General features: G+C 35.4%; 1 protein-coding gene across 2 annotated transcripts in view; it reads right to left on the bottom strand.

Moving 5' to 3' along the window:
- Nucleotides 1-1,967: 1,967 nt before the first annotated feature.
- LOC141428913 (suppressor of cytokine signaling 2-like) overlaps nucleotides 1,968-15,679 on the bottom strand; it is a 30,862-nt gene continuing 17,150 nt past the window's right edge. Inside the window, exons 1-4 of one of the 2 annotated variants that reach the window (XM_074088975.1) lie at nucleotides 7,612-8,097; nucleotides 4,419-4,702; nucleotides 3,777-3,922; nucleotides 1,968-2,749 (exon numbers count right to left, since the gene is read on the bottom strand). In XM_074088975.1, coding sequence (XP_073945076.1) covers nucleotides 2,422-2,749; nucleotides 3,777-3,922; nucleotides 4,419-4,702; nucleotides 7,612-7,687 — 834 coding nt within the window. In that variant the 5' untranslated portion in view covers nucleotides 7,688-8,097 and the 3' untranslated portion in view covers nucleotides 1,968-2,421. Of the gene's footprint in view, nucleotides 2,750-3,776; nucleotides 3,923-4,418; nucleotides 4,703-7,611; nucleotides 8,098-15,679 lie in introns of those variants that run through there. The other variant, XM_074088976.1, reaches the window with a different exon arrangement.

The following is a 15,679-nucleotide window of genomic DNA, read 5'->3' as shown; positions in this document are numbered from 1 at the left end:
TTTTAAGGTGTTTTAAATATGATTTTAATCTAAATTTTGTTTTACGCCCGTAATAACAGACTCTGAAAGCCACACTAAAAGCCTCAGCGCACAGTGCGCCATCTAGTGAGACAAAAAACGATAGCCCTTCATGCCTATATATAATTAAATCTATCATGCAGTAAACCAGTATTTAACAGAAAGGAAGAATTTTTGTTGTTGAAAATCCGACGAAACAGCATTAATAAGTATTCCAATAGAATGACACTGCGCTGCTGGTTCGATCTATTATTGTAGCTAGTTAACACGGCGCCGCAACGTCATTCCACTGGAATAATGTGAACAGAGAACTCGCGCCGCGCTGGTAAATAAACACTACACTCGCCGTACACTGCCTGCAGTCTACCTACTGACGACAACCACTGCAATGTGGTTGAAACGTTGAGCTATTATTACTCGTTATTAGCGTGATAATCCCCGTGCGTGATGTATAATAGTTAAAATAGATGGATTGCTGTACCTATTCTCAAAAATGTGTGATTCTGTTTAGATCGAAATATACCCAAAGTTATACCTACAAAAACACTGTCAGTGGAGGTAATAAACCAATAAAATGCAAAAAATTAAGTAAGAATGTATATTTCGTTTCTGTTTATAAATTATTTGCAGGTTTTTTATACATTAGTCTACACAAACATACACACGTTTCTTTTCTATTATGTCACACTTATGTTACACAATTGGTGCTTTCTCCTTACAAAAGGTACAAAAATAACTTCAAAATAAGTGAATAGTTTCTGGATAAAACGAACCTATATAGCGCCGGTCGCGTACACATTTATTTATGCTGCGTTGCTTTCAACGTTGAAATACTGTAGGGATATGGTTGGACGCAGATGTGCGTTTCAGGCAGTCGGAATGATAGCGTACCAAAGGAGTGGCAGTTTGGCTTCGAAAATGTAATTAATACTGCAGACTTCTGAATAAAAAAACTAAAACAACGCTTACTTTTCTTTCAAGAAATTCTTAGAAAACTAGCAAACATAACAATGAAAATGTACAATATTACATAACAGTCATGTTGTAAATTAGTAAGGTTCCGCACAAATTAACTTGTAATAATTTAAATTCAATGGTGCGTGTGAAGTTCCCAATCCGCACTGGGCCCGCGTGGGAACTATGGCCCAAGCCCTCTTGTTCTGAGAGGAGGCCTGTGCCCAGCAGTGGGACGTATATAGGCTGGGATGAATTTAAAGAAATAAAGTTATTTCGAAACCAAACAACACCCAACCCAGAGCGCACAAGCATACTTCAATACCATTCATATAAGGCCAACAAATTCACTTTTTTATAATTTTTATAAAAACTTTAAGAGTACAGAATATTCTCTCGACTTTTCACAAGTGAGTTTGAACTTAAAATGATTGGTGAATCCTAAAAATTAAACTAATTGAGATTATTTAAGGTACACGTTTCTATTCTATATTAGACAATGTCACTAGTCACCCGCCTCTGGCTCTACCACATCCGCCGTCACGACACGTTGTCGTGACGCGGCGGTGAACGCCTCAAAACGTGCGCCATCACATGACGCACTACCATTATTATTCTACTAAGCTAGACTTAATTAAGAAATAAATAGAAAACAAAACAAATCGAACTATTTACATATTCAGCCTCAAAAAATACTTTCATACTCAAATATCCTTGCGGGTGAATTTTTTATTATGTTGTGAAGTGTTTAATGGCACTTGGTAAGTAACATAACACTAATGGCATTCACATTATCAAGTTGTGCCAGGGACAGAATAAATGACAGATAATACATATACCAACTGAATTTTAAGTCTTAATAGGAACAGAATTTAAGCTTCAGTAAATAAAACTAATTCTTAACCGAATAATAAATAAGTTAAATAGCTCTCTAATAAAATAGTGTGATGATTTCTTACTTCAAATGGACAAGATAGGCATTAGGGAACAGTTAGTATTTATGTATGTATGTATCATAACAATGTAATCTAAGAGCAAACATGCCATGGCGACAGTAGATCGGTATAAACAAGTTCGTCAATTTAATTATACATGCTCGGGAAATCAGTCTTGCATTTTTTCTCAAAATAAACTTTATATACAAACATAGAATTGGCTTTTTAAAAATAATCTGCATTAATTTCACTAAATACCATAGTTGAGTCCCAAATTCACACTTATGTTAAAATACACGTTAATTATTATAAATAATATTTTCGGTAATTATAAAAGGATCCTGCCCTTTATAGCAACCTGTGCTAGTTAATAGTGACGTCACGTACACGTACGCGGATATCGCCTGCCTATTCTATAGGAAACTGATATCTATAAGGTTATTACAGCTATATCTTCACTAGGCGTCGGGACGCGATTGGGCTAAATAAATATTAGTAAAATATAATTCGAGTGTTAGATTGAATAGGGGTATTCGCCGAGATAGTCTATGAGTGTGGGTGGGAGGGGAAGGAGCCTGTGTTTGGGAGCGCTCCATAGTTTAGGCGTTAGGGGGTTCGAATCTAGGGCTTTGTGGACGGCTAGTCTGGCCGCGTGGAGGAGGGAGGGAGGAGATTTTTTGAAGGGGGATTTGAGGAGAACAGGGGAGTGGGGACAGCCCTCTTGGTCGACCCAGACGGTGCCAGCAACGTTCTTTTTGCCCACGCGCATGTAGTGTTGTACCAAATCCACCACACACCGGAAACGAGGCACGTACTTCGCTAGACGTTTTTCACAGTCTAACCTGAAACCAAAAAAGAAAAACATTAGTACCATGGACTAATAATATCCTAAGCTAATATCCTACTCATTTTATAATGCGAATGTTTGCGTGTTTTTTACTCGTTCACGCTAAAGGCCACTTCTTTTCCGGTATTCCCACGGGATCAGGATTTGCATAAGTGAAATCTGAAAATTTAACTACTCCACTACACCAAATTCGCGAAACGCCGGATCTTATTTTTCACGTGAGCAAAGCCGCAGGCGCCGCTAGCGGACTAATTTACAGTAATAAGTATGTGTAATTTGATTCAAATAAATTGCAACTAATATTCAAGACATGGCACAGGAGGAACAGCATTGCTATTTGTAATGAAATCCTGTATTTTCACGAAACTGTTTTTATTTAATGTACAGAATGAAATGCACCATCATTCAATAATAAGGAAACAAAAGTAAACATTTCCATGTTCATTTATCACAAGGAAATAATGATGTAATTAAGATGGCACCTCAGTCAACACAAATTGCGTAAACATTTCACAGTATCCGTGTCAATTTGTATTTTTCTAAAGGTCTTTATTTTAAAAGCAAGCTGTGACACCCTGTGGTTTTGACATACCGCAATTTATACAGTAATAGTTTTATATATTGAAGTATTTTTTTTTGCAAGGGATGCTTATTAGACAATAATTAACGGATTTCCCGCGGCTTTACTTGGAAAGTGTATTATGTACTGCTCTCAGCCAAAATATGAATTAAATCGTGACTCCCAACAGAATTCTCTGAATCTTATGAATGGAGGAAAATTTTGCTATAACACCTTTGCAGCAGTATCTGGAGTTACAGAATGAATAATAAAAGGTAGTTTGTGATGCCGATTGTAGCTCCTTCCACAACCTATGTCTTCTCTAATCCGTTTCGAACCACTATCTACACAATCCATTTTCTTGAGCAATAACTTGATTTTTTTCTTCATTATTATTATTAGCTCTGTGGTCTGGAGTATTAAGATGCTGAATATTGCTTAGAATCTGCAGGAAATTTCTTACCTAAAGTATCCACATTCATAGTGTAGCCTGACAGACGTGGGCCCCCGCTCTGTCTGTACGGACAGTGAGAATATGTAGTTCCTGTCTCCTGAGTCTCGGATCACGAAGGCTCCCACGCTCGCCTCTTTAAGCAAGCATCGGGCACCCTGCAATGACAAGAAAACAATAAATATTAGTATTTTATTACATAAACCTTCATGTAATATAATACATTTGAGGTAAAATAACAATTGATTAAATCTTCACATTCAAATTTTGTACCTACTATAATTATATTGATTATCAACATAGTGTATGAAGTTATTAATTTTTATTGTATCCTTAATAAGTTTTGTTAAAAAATATTTATTAGTACAAGCTTTTTTGCTGGCTGTGCTTGCATTGCACTGTCAGAACTATATCGTCACTACTTTTAAAAACCTCAAAATCAATAAGCTTTCTAATTGAACTTTATGAGCATTATTTGAAAGGTGAATTTTGTTGATGTGCTGATTTGATTACAATATTTTTTTCGATGTAGTGACAATATCTAATTTCAAATCAATCCCACTGGAAGTGGGTTAAAACAACTTCCAGGATTTAAGTTCTAGGTTAACTAAAAGGCTTGTAACAAAATGCTGATAATAACGTCAGTGAACTCACTTGCCAATCCAAATTCCCATAGTACCACCCGGACAACCGTAGCGCTTTGACCGTGTCCGCTAGCCGTCTCAGCTCGTCATTGTACTGGGAGGGCAGGAAGGGAGACGTGGGGGCGGCGTACGGGGCCTGGGGCAGATAGGTGGGCTGTATCGTGAAGGGCGGCGTGAGGGGGGGCTGCTCGTGGCCCTTGCAGGTCAGCGACACGCGCAGCTGGTGCCGGCAGTTGGGGCAGCAAGCGACCCCCGTGGGCCAACTGTTGAGTGGCACGGCCACCTCGCTTGCATCTGGAAAGAGGGAGAAGGGGTTTAGTGTAACTGTAGGCGGCGAATAAGATATGGTGTAATAATTGGGTGGCAGTTTGGGGCAATCAGAATGAGAGCACTTGAAAAAACTTTTTTTTCTGAGAGAGGCCTGTGCCCTGGACGTATATAGACTGAGATGATGATGATGATGATGAGGGCGAGCAAAAATCTCAGGTCCTGGAATTAGTTGGGTCTGCAGCACAAAAGGTACACTACAATTTGCCTTGAGACCTAAGATGGTGTTATGCCACTGTAGATTTTGTTAAAACTGAAGTCAATTGATAATTTCTCTCATTAGCTAAAGTTTTCATATCATATTTACAGTTTGTTTTTCGCATGTAAGAGAGATAAACTATCTTAGTTATACTAATCATGAGAGCATAGGGCAAAAATAACTAATAACTCCAATTTCTTATGAATTTCATTGCAAATAAATCAATAATGATAAGGTAAGTTACAGTTAGTGAAATTATGGGCAAGGCAAAACAGTACACTACACATAAGTAAACTATATTATAATTCTACAATCAATATTATTACAAATTCACTGGCCTCAATGTAAAATTCATGGAAGTAACACGGTTATGACAAAATAACTGTTGCATCATCACTACCGAAAATAGTTGAATAACAATAATCACATTTAGCTAGAATAAGAAGCTACTTGAGCGTTAGGCTTAAATGTGACAACTCATTTGAGTGTTTCCTAAGATAATGACAACTCAATAAGCAGTATCAAACAGCAAACAGTTATCAGAAGAGTTGATTCAAGTGATTAAGAAATTATGTGTGACTTTGAAATATTATGTAGACCATTATACACTAGCTAGGTATCGTTGTTTGGGATTGGATGTGTTTTTAGAAGCTCTTTAATGCAGATCATGTTTCAGATTCTTTTATTTTCTACAAGTGACATAATATCTTTCGTTATCTAACATAAATTATGTAAATTGTATACTCTTATCAGTTTTAGCCACTAAACTAAATCAGATAACTTTTGTGGTGCAGATGTACTAAAATATAAGAAGTTATGGTAACCGATAAAGATAAGTAAAACATTATGATAAATGACTACTCAATACTTCATTCCGTTACTATAAAATGCCACATTTAGCGGCCTATTGATTAAATATACAATATAGAAATACTCGCCATAAGGTTTTCTATGTCAATGGGTCAAGGTGTCAATCAGTTACATAATGTTCTCTAGCACACATAAAATATCCTGATATATAAGATCAGCATTTATCTTTTGTACTATGAAAAAGTTAGTAGTTAAAAAGAAATAAATAAATATTCTCATGCAGAAGTGTCTATGATGTGCAAACTATTGTGTTATAATGTTTTTCAGGTTTCAGGTTTCTATACATCTTACTAATAGTATAAACTGAATGTAATTCTGTCTGTCTGTCTGTCTGTAAACTCTTCATGCATAAACCAATAATCAATTTAGATGAAATTTCATATGGAGATAAATTGAGACCCTAAGATGGTCATAGGATGGCTTTTACCCCTGAAAATCACAAGTTTCGGCAAGATAGTGATAAACAAATTCTTGGCAGACATTAATTTATGGTCTATTTGTGAAACCTAGATACTAAAATGACAGTCTGAAATGTCAAATGTAAAAATAATGTGGCCAGCATAAAATTAACAGTGCTGCTCTTTGATTTCGGTTTCCTATATAATTGTAAAAAATCGGTAAAACATATATTTTATGATAACAAAAATAACATTAAAGCATTCAATATTCTACTTTCTATTTTGAAAATATAAATGCACTTTTACGATAAAGTGATAAAATCGAAGCACAGGTTGTTCATTACTCAGTGCCAACGCAAAACTGGAAAAACGAAGTTCATATTGCACCGTCCCTTTCACTTGTGTATTAAATGAGATAGGCATCAGTGGAATGGCAACATCTGAAGTTCGAGTTTTACATTTCCGGATATCACACAACTATTCATTCATGTTTTTCGTATTCAACATTTGTTACATTACTAGTATTGTGATTGAATGTGTTCAGTGTGTTTTCTCGTGTTATGGTATGTGTGTTTTTATGGTAAGCATTGAGAGGTATCGTAGTTAGAATGAAATTGAAACTTAAATATCAACATTTATAAAAAGTAGAAATATCTCCAAGACAGTCGCATTTTATTAGACCCATTTTACCTTTTCTAGAATGTCCTAAGTGCCGTACATGTTAGTATGTCACGGATCCGTTCCTTATATTAATATTTTATACATATAACATAGGTGCCTACAAAATCTTTCGGTGATAACCGGTTGCGGCACATCACTATTTATGAGACGCAAAAAACAGGTAACACATGAAACATCATTTTAGTATCTCGGGTTAAAAAACAGACCATACAAGATGTGAAAACAAACCAGCTTTCTTATCTATACTGTCTCATAAATAATTCTAATTTTGCATAGCGCAATGTTGCAATAATAAAGAGATAATGCTGAGAATATACTACAAATGTAATATTTCTCATCTATTATTATTGTTCAAGTTTATCCTGACAATTGCTATGAAGTAATGCTTACAACCACATTTACTGCAGCCTTAGAAAAGTCTTTCCTTATCAAGATATAAATATCTCTGTTGAGAGATAAAACTCCACATGTAAATTTCCATCAAGCTGCTATACACAGAGCATTGCAGCTATATGTTCACTCCTAAAATAGCCACACTTCCACACTGGAGTTCTTGGAAATCCATTATTATTTTTTACTAGATACCCATTTACATTAATACACAATTGAAACTATATGACGCCAATCAAATCAAACTTTCATAAAGATTATGATAACTTCAGATAGAAAAATCTAAAGTTAACGTTAAGATAGTATATTTATAAGAAAAACCTAAAATAAAAACTTACATTGCGGATATAACCTCGCGGCTAGAGTCATGTTTAAAGGACTAATGGTAGTCTCTCGTTTTTCCAGCAAACACATTTGTCGTGCACTACACGGCGGCCGACCGTGTGCTCCACTCGTATCCTCAGAGGCCACGGTTTATCACAAAAGAAAAACACAGCACAAATTCCAGTAACTCGCACTCACTGCCATAATATTCCTTGAGTAAAATTATTCCGTAAAGTTACACGAAAAATCACAACAACGTAAACTTTCAAAATAAAATGTAATATTAAAGTAAATTCACGAACAAAACGTCACACTGACAAATAGGGTTGGGCACTGGCCGTGCGTGAATGAATGATAATCTCGAATGACACAATAAATTGTTTAGTTAGACAAAGATCTTGTTCCAGTTTTTCTATCTCAGAAACAACGCGCTTGAACAACCCAACAAGACAACTGATGTGGTCGAGCGACAGCTAACAACTGAGTCAAATCAACAGACGGCGCCACTAGTCTATATTTTACACTACCGCGCCGACAGTGCCGAGCGATAACTGCGATGTGATACTACTACCGCCTATGCAGTCTGCTAACGAACTGGCATTTCAATGCGAATTGCGAATGAAACTTGCTGCTAGCATGCCTACACTGTTTGTTTTCCGAGAATCCATTCACCTACCAACAATGATTTAACCATTTTATCTAGTCATTGCCATTTTGCATTGTATATATTATTCCTCCGTAGCTATGTTTCTTAGTAAAGCGTAGTAAAACGTGCTTTCATATGTGCCTATTTTATAATGATCTATGTACTGTCACGATTTTATTGGTCATTCAGCATTTATTTATTTATCTAATTAGATATATACCTAATATGTTTAAAATAATTCTTATGGCCACATAGCTACTTGAACCATCCGTTAGTGGACTTTCAAGCAAGTAAGATATATTAATAATAAAAATAGAAATTATTTCACTTTCTACGAATTTAATAGACATTAAGTAATTGAATTATTCCGAGAAATAAGTTAGTAAGTACCTAAGACGTCAGATTGAGTTGTAGGCGGTAATTATAATACAAATAATACAATTTTAATAATGAATGATACCAGATTGAAAATAAGACTAAGTAACTAACTACTTACTTACTAGCTTAGGGTTAGGCTGGTACTTATGCTTTTACTTACTAATTATTACTTACTTTACTTACTTAAGTTAGTTAGGCTGGGTTAGTAATTCATAGGTAGTTGCAACTTCAAAACAATTAGGTATACGGAGGTAGGAGTCATCGCACCTCTCCTATCGCTTTAATCATGTAGGCTTCTGAGAACGTACTATTGATTGCTTATCAGTAAGAGGAACAGCAATAATGAGTTACGAGAATAAAATTTATCGGGGCACGCAATAAACCTTCACGTTTTGAATGATACAGTTTTTTCAGAGCAACGATCGTTTATTATGGTTTTTAATCCACTAACTCTGATCATTATTGTACGTTTATGTATTATTATTTAGCCAAGGGCGATGGTAGAATAACAAATTACATTGTTTTTTTTTCGCAGCAAAACAGACGTTATTTGTCCTTTAAAATCACTCATGTGCTTATACAAGCAACAGTATTCAGTGAACAATTGGATGAAAATCATTCCCCATCGGCATTGACATCGCACATTCAGGACGCAGGTGTTCGATTCGCGCGCTGCGGGCCGCGCCATAGAGAGCGAGTTCTCCGTATTGCGATTATATTCGGCGTTCTTGGAATCCCTTACCTGCGCCTGCGCCGCTTTCACAACCATCTGCCGCGCCGCATGTCATGTCACGTCAAAAGAGGCAGCTGTTACATAGACCACTTTCATAAGCGTCTCATCATAAATTAGTGCTTGCTAATAGCCACAAAAATTTGCAGAAACAACATAATTGATAACTTTACTTCCAAAAAGTGCTCTACTTGTCGTTAGAAATAAATGATAGATTAATGTCGTATTGAGGAATAATACTGAGTCTGATAGGTACTTCATTATTTCACGTTTTTTTTGCTTTTGTTCTTTTTATCAAAAATAAAAAAAGTGTCAAAAAGTACCTAAATAGAAACTGAATGACGTAAAATGTTACATACATATTTAAGTAACAGTTTTCCCAGACATTATTTTATTGCTTTCATCTATTAAAAGTAAAGGTAAATAGGTACTACAATGTCATATGTTTGCAATGGATACCTCTAAATTGTTCATGGTTAATGAGAGTACATAATATAATACTATTAATACTGAAAAAAGCCGTGGTGGCCTAGTGGTTTGACCTATCGCTTCTCAAGCAGAGGGTCCTCTGAGTTTTTCGAAATTCATGTGCGGAATTACATTTGAAATTTACCACGAGCTTTGCGGTGAAGGAAAACATCGTGAGGAAACCTGCACAAATCTGCGAAGCAATTCAATGGTGTGTGTGAAGTTCCCAATCCGCACTAGGCCCGCGTGGGAACTATGGCCCAAGCCCTCTTGTTCTGAGAGGAGGCCTGTGCCCAGCAGTGGGACGTATATAGGCTGGGATGATGATGATGATGATGAATACTGACATGGACAATAAGTACCTAATTGAGTTTGACGTTGTTATGAACGGCGACGGACAGAAACGTTGTTAGGTACCTAGGTAATCTTTAGTTAGCGTTATGTTTCTTTCAACCCAATAATAATTGTATAGTTCTTTGTATGAACATAACTGTTTATTTTGTAAATAAAACATATAAAATAACAGATAACATAATTTATGTATTTTAAATATTCCCCACATCACTACACGTGTGAATGATTTGCTTTACTATCTATGGATGGTCTTATGTGTCTAACCTGTACATTTTGTGCTATCTGTGGAAATAAGCGGTTGGATTTGGATTTGGATTCAGTCAGCGGGCTACTACGAAACTCTAAAATCGAAGTTCATATCGCACCGCCTCTTTCACTCGCGTATTAAATGACATAAGCGTCAGCGGGACAGCAACATACGAAATTCGATTTTTGCACTTCGTAGCATAGAGCCAGAGATTTGGAAGAGCATATTATTATAGAATAGAGCGAAAATTAGAGCAAAGCAAAATAAGAGCCTTTGAGTTGAGAGTTGAGACAGACCAGAGAGATGTAACTGGCGCGAAGATGAAGTGCGAATAACTACGAAATGAAAATGTTTAAAAAGTATAAAGTAACTGTTTACTATTAATTTTAGTGCTGTTGGGTAAATTATTATAATTAACATCATGTAAGTAATTAAAATACCAACGTAAATATCGTAAAAAACACAGCAAAAAATGTTAATGTCTGCGTAGGTTTCAGCTGTGACTTGGTCACCACAAACCAATACCTTCACGACTTGATATACTTATTATTTATGTATTATAATATAGGTAACTTAGGGTTGCCACAAATAAATAATGATTTTGATTCAATAAAAAACAATGATTAAATGCAATACCTACCTAGGTACTTACCTATTTTTACCCGACTGCAGGGAGAGGTAATGTTTTTTTTATTATTTACTTAAAACTTCGGGAGTGAGTGTTTGTGTGTATTTCTTACTCTTTCACGATGAAACGGCTTAACGGATTTAGAGGAAATTTGGTAGATATAATGTTTCTCCTTGTTGTTTCTGATCTATTGTCAAGAAGACATTAATATCAAAGGCGTATTATAAAGTTAATGATTATATCATGGACAGGGATATTTGGAAATAATTCCGATCCGCATTAGCGATCCCTTCAAATAGCGAACCTACTGTGTTAAAAATAATGTTGTGTTAAATACTTGTGATGTATACATATCATTTAATAATATTGTAAATCTGTTTAAAAAAAATATAAGTACCTCGTTAAGTTTCTTGCCGGATTCTTCTCAGCAGAGGTTTTTCCGAACCGGTGGTAGATTTTTTTGACATTCATAAGTGCTTGTTATAGCCTAAATTGAATAAAGATATTTTGACTTTGACTTTGACTTTGTTTGATTCTCTTTGAGTAGTTGTACCTATACTAATGGGCAGAGGTGATCGTTTCCCATCAGATTACCTAGCTCGATAAATGTACTAGCTGGACCTCTGGAATAACACGTAAATAGGTTACTTTTATCAAGATATTCCTACGGGATCGTGCCGTGAGGTACCTACAGTCAAACCATTTTAACCATCGTAGAACGTTTGACACAGTACCTACCTAAGTGTCAATGAATTCCCTTGTCAAGCAATCCGATGTCAGTATGGTTTTTTCTACGAAAAGTCGAAAAGGTTCCACAGAGGGTTACGATTCAGTTGGTTTATTAAGTTGTACTAGTACAGACCTACGCCATAATTAACTTCGTATCCCAATTTCGTTTGCTATTAAGCCATAACCGTAACAACGGGAGTGACAACAGCTAGTACTTACTATTTACCTATAATAAGAGGAATAAGCTATTTCGCCTGAAATACATTATTAAGTTTTTCATAAAATGCAAAGAATAACGGATACCTAAATACCTATAAAGATTGCTGATAGCTATGATTACAGAAAAATACAATATGTACCTACGTGAGCTACTGCCTGCAAAAAACCGTAGCGACTGTACCAAACACATTTCCAAGAATAAATTATGACCTAAAGATAATAACTAGTATGAGCACTTATGTAAGTATAGGTAAGGTAGCAACATTCAGGCGTGGGTACTAGCAAGAGAAAATCTGAAGAATTTCGTGTTTATTCAGTTGGAATAGAATAAGGAAGGTAAATAGTTTTTCACACTTCACAAAACCATACGTAATGAAAATATGTACAAGTATGCGTTAATATCTGCCGCGTCCTATCGGCTCTAGAAATAGAGTCGTATCAGATATTTAGTACCTGGGCGGCCGAGCTTTGCTCGGGCTAAAACTCGATAATAAGCGTTTCCCAGAGATTTAAGACCCCCACATAACAAATTTCATCGAAATTGCTAGAGCCGTTTCCGAGATCCCCGAAATATATTTATATAGGTAGGTATATATAAGGTTTTAATTAAATAACTGAAAATCTCAGACACCCCAAAAATATTTTATCATTTTAAGTTAGTTGATTGCATTTATTTTTGAATACCTTTATTATTTTAAAAGATTTTCGTGTTTTGCTAAGTCACTAATTCTAGTTCATTTCTAACTCTACACTCATGATTTGTATTTTGTCAGTTGCACTTTGACGTTTTTAGAAGAAAATCACAGTGATAGCAAAACGGCCAGTATTAAACTATCGGAATAGTATCCTACAACCTCGCTAAAATATTTAAGTAATTGGCACAATAAAAATGGGATTTTTAAAAAACACAAATACAACCTGATTTAAAACATAGTGTAATCGATTCTACTCTCGATTCTGAGCAAACTACTTTCTGGTTTTCAGTTATTTAATTAACACCTTGTACATATATACAAGAATTTCTCGTTTAAAAGGTATTAGATAAATGCATGTTTTGTTGTGTTAAATATTGGTGCTTGTGACTGTACCTACCACCGGATTACCCACATGTTACAGTTTTTACATTAGTGAATAATCCATACTAACATTATAAATGCGAAAGTGTGTTTGTATGTTTGTGTGTTTGTCCGTCTTTCACGCCGTAACGGATCGACGTGATTTTTGGCATAGAGATAGTTTATGGGCCCGAGAGTGACATAGACTACTTTTTATCCCGGAAAAATGCACAGTTTCCGAGGGAATAGCGCGCGTTAACCGAATACGACGCGTGCGGAGCCGCGGGCAAAAGCTAGTAATGAATAAAATTATGAGTTACCTAATGGGTACTTGTACGTCCTTCACTAGGTTTATTGATAATAGTGCATTATTTAGGTGGTACCCAATTATGTAAATATGACCTGTTTTATAAATGTAATACGAGGCTACTTTGCCCCCCACTGGGTAACCATGCTCCAGTTCTGTATTTTGTTTAAATGTCTTGCAGGTCGAAGTCCCGATAAAGTGGCAACACTGCACTTAAATTTTTGCTTCGATATTTTCTTTTCTTTTCCTGTCAGACGCCGTACAGTGATAAGACAGAGTGCAATGATAATGATGGGGTAAAAATACACCAAACGCCTCCTAGTATGAATTATGAATGAAATTAAATTCAGTAGCATAGTTACCCAAACGCCGGGTAACATTGCTCCTAAATTAAAGTTTTAATATATATATTAAAACAACATTATGACGTAGTTTAAGCAAGCCAGCATGATAGTAGGGGTGATCTACTTTACATAAATACATATATGAACATACCACAGCATAATAATTTTTAAAATAAAACAAAGATTACGAAATTTGGAGCAAAAATTGGTGCAAAGTAGCCTCGTTTTGCGGTAAAAAAATCCTAACTGCTAAAAAATGTTTTTCCATCGTATTTTATCGAAAACTGTTTTTTTTTATTAAATTGCGGAATTTATATTCAACTGCTGGATCTTAACGATTTACACGTACGAAGCCGCGAGTAAACATTAAGTACTTTTAGTATTATAGTGTTTTATAAGTCTGACTTAATATCGCGGCAATATTATAACTAATTAAGTGTCAAGTCGTGATACATAGCCTATTGTAAACGTAATGTCCTTTAGCGTGTCTTTGACCTCACGATTCCTTGAAAGTACCTACATAATGGTAGAGTCGAGTGACTCTACTTATCATTCCGAGTATTTTCGTCTACAGCAAACGCGATTTTGCCTTTCGCAGACTGCACTGTTTACTCAAGTATGTGTGTAAATATGTAGATACTCTATCTATGCGTACATACAGGGCTAATTATGTAGTTGTAGTACCTACAGAGTCTCATTAAATAAGTATTTACTTACTTGGATAAGAGAGGAAATGCTTATTATAAAATATTACCTACAGATAATTATTAGTTAATATTATGTGAAAGTTATTTCAATGTTGTTGTTCAGCAAATCCAGCAGGATTTAAAAACATTCTTATACCTATGTATATATTTATTTAAATTCTCAAAGGATTTCTTTCTCTTCTATTCCGCTACACTGTACGCTGTTCAACCTTTTTCATGACACGACCCCTTTTGTATGAAGAAATATTTCGCGACCCCCTACCCGTTATTTTTTATGCATTTTATTTTGTGACAAATATAATGAGTTAGGTAACATTTTCTTAAAAAATATTTTTAAACTTTTTTTTTTTTTTTGAAGTAGTTTTCCCAGCAACTAATAGGGGCTCCGCGACCCCGTTAAAGAGGCTTCGCGACCCCCCAGGGGGTCGCGACCCACAAGTTGAAAAACAGTGCGTTACAGCACCTAAGTAAATTTTGGAAATAGAGCATGAAGAGAATTAGATTAATCTTTCATTACGTGCCAATACATTTTCCACTACTTTTACTTTACTTTTATACTATCTCGAACGTTCTAAGAGTATTTACATCAAATAAAACTGGACAAGTGCGAGAGTTTTCGGTATATTATAATTTAGCAAAAGTAGCTTAATGTTCAAAATTCATCTATTCGTGTTCAACTTATTAAGCGTATCAAAATTCAACTAAATCGGATCAGCAGGGCTTAAGTACTACGAAACTCGAAACTCGAAGTTCGTATCGTACCGTCCCTCTCACTCTCGTATTAAATAATATAAGAGTCGGTGGGACGGTACGATATGAACTTCGATTTTCGAATTTCGTAGTAGCCCTGCAGTAGCTTCGGAAAAAATCAGTTGTGACAGATAGACAGACAGACGGACATAATGAAATGAGTGATTTTATTTATTTGATTTGAGGCGCGGAACTCTTATAAACTGAAAATAAGAAGGTGCTTATGCAATATTCGAATTGAGAAATAGAACTTACTTATTCTTAGAATATGATCGGTACATGTATTATTATTATAAATAGTGTAGAAATATAAAAATGTCATACATGACGAATAAAATAAAATTATTATAAAAAGTCATTATTACCTACATTAAACTTACTTCGTCTACTACTTATTTATGTATGTACTAGCTTTTGCCCGCGACTTCGTCCGCGTGGAATAGTAAACTTTGCGAAGTATTTAACTTTATTTAGGTACCTATTCTGCCTAATAGCATACATGACAACTTCTACGGTTTAC

Source organism: Choristoneura fumiferana, chromosome 6, assembly GCF_025370935.1.
Source record: "Choristoneura fumiferana chromosome 6, NRCan_CFum_1, whole genome shotgun sequence".
In the NCBI taxonomy this organism is placed as follows: domain Eukaryota; kingdom Metazoa; phylum Arthropoda; class Insecta; order Lepidoptera; family Tortricidae; genus Choristoneura; species Choristoneura fumiferana.
The sequence above is the reverse complement of the archived record's forward strand: the minus strand, read 5'-3'. Positions and strand labels throughout refer to the sequence as shown.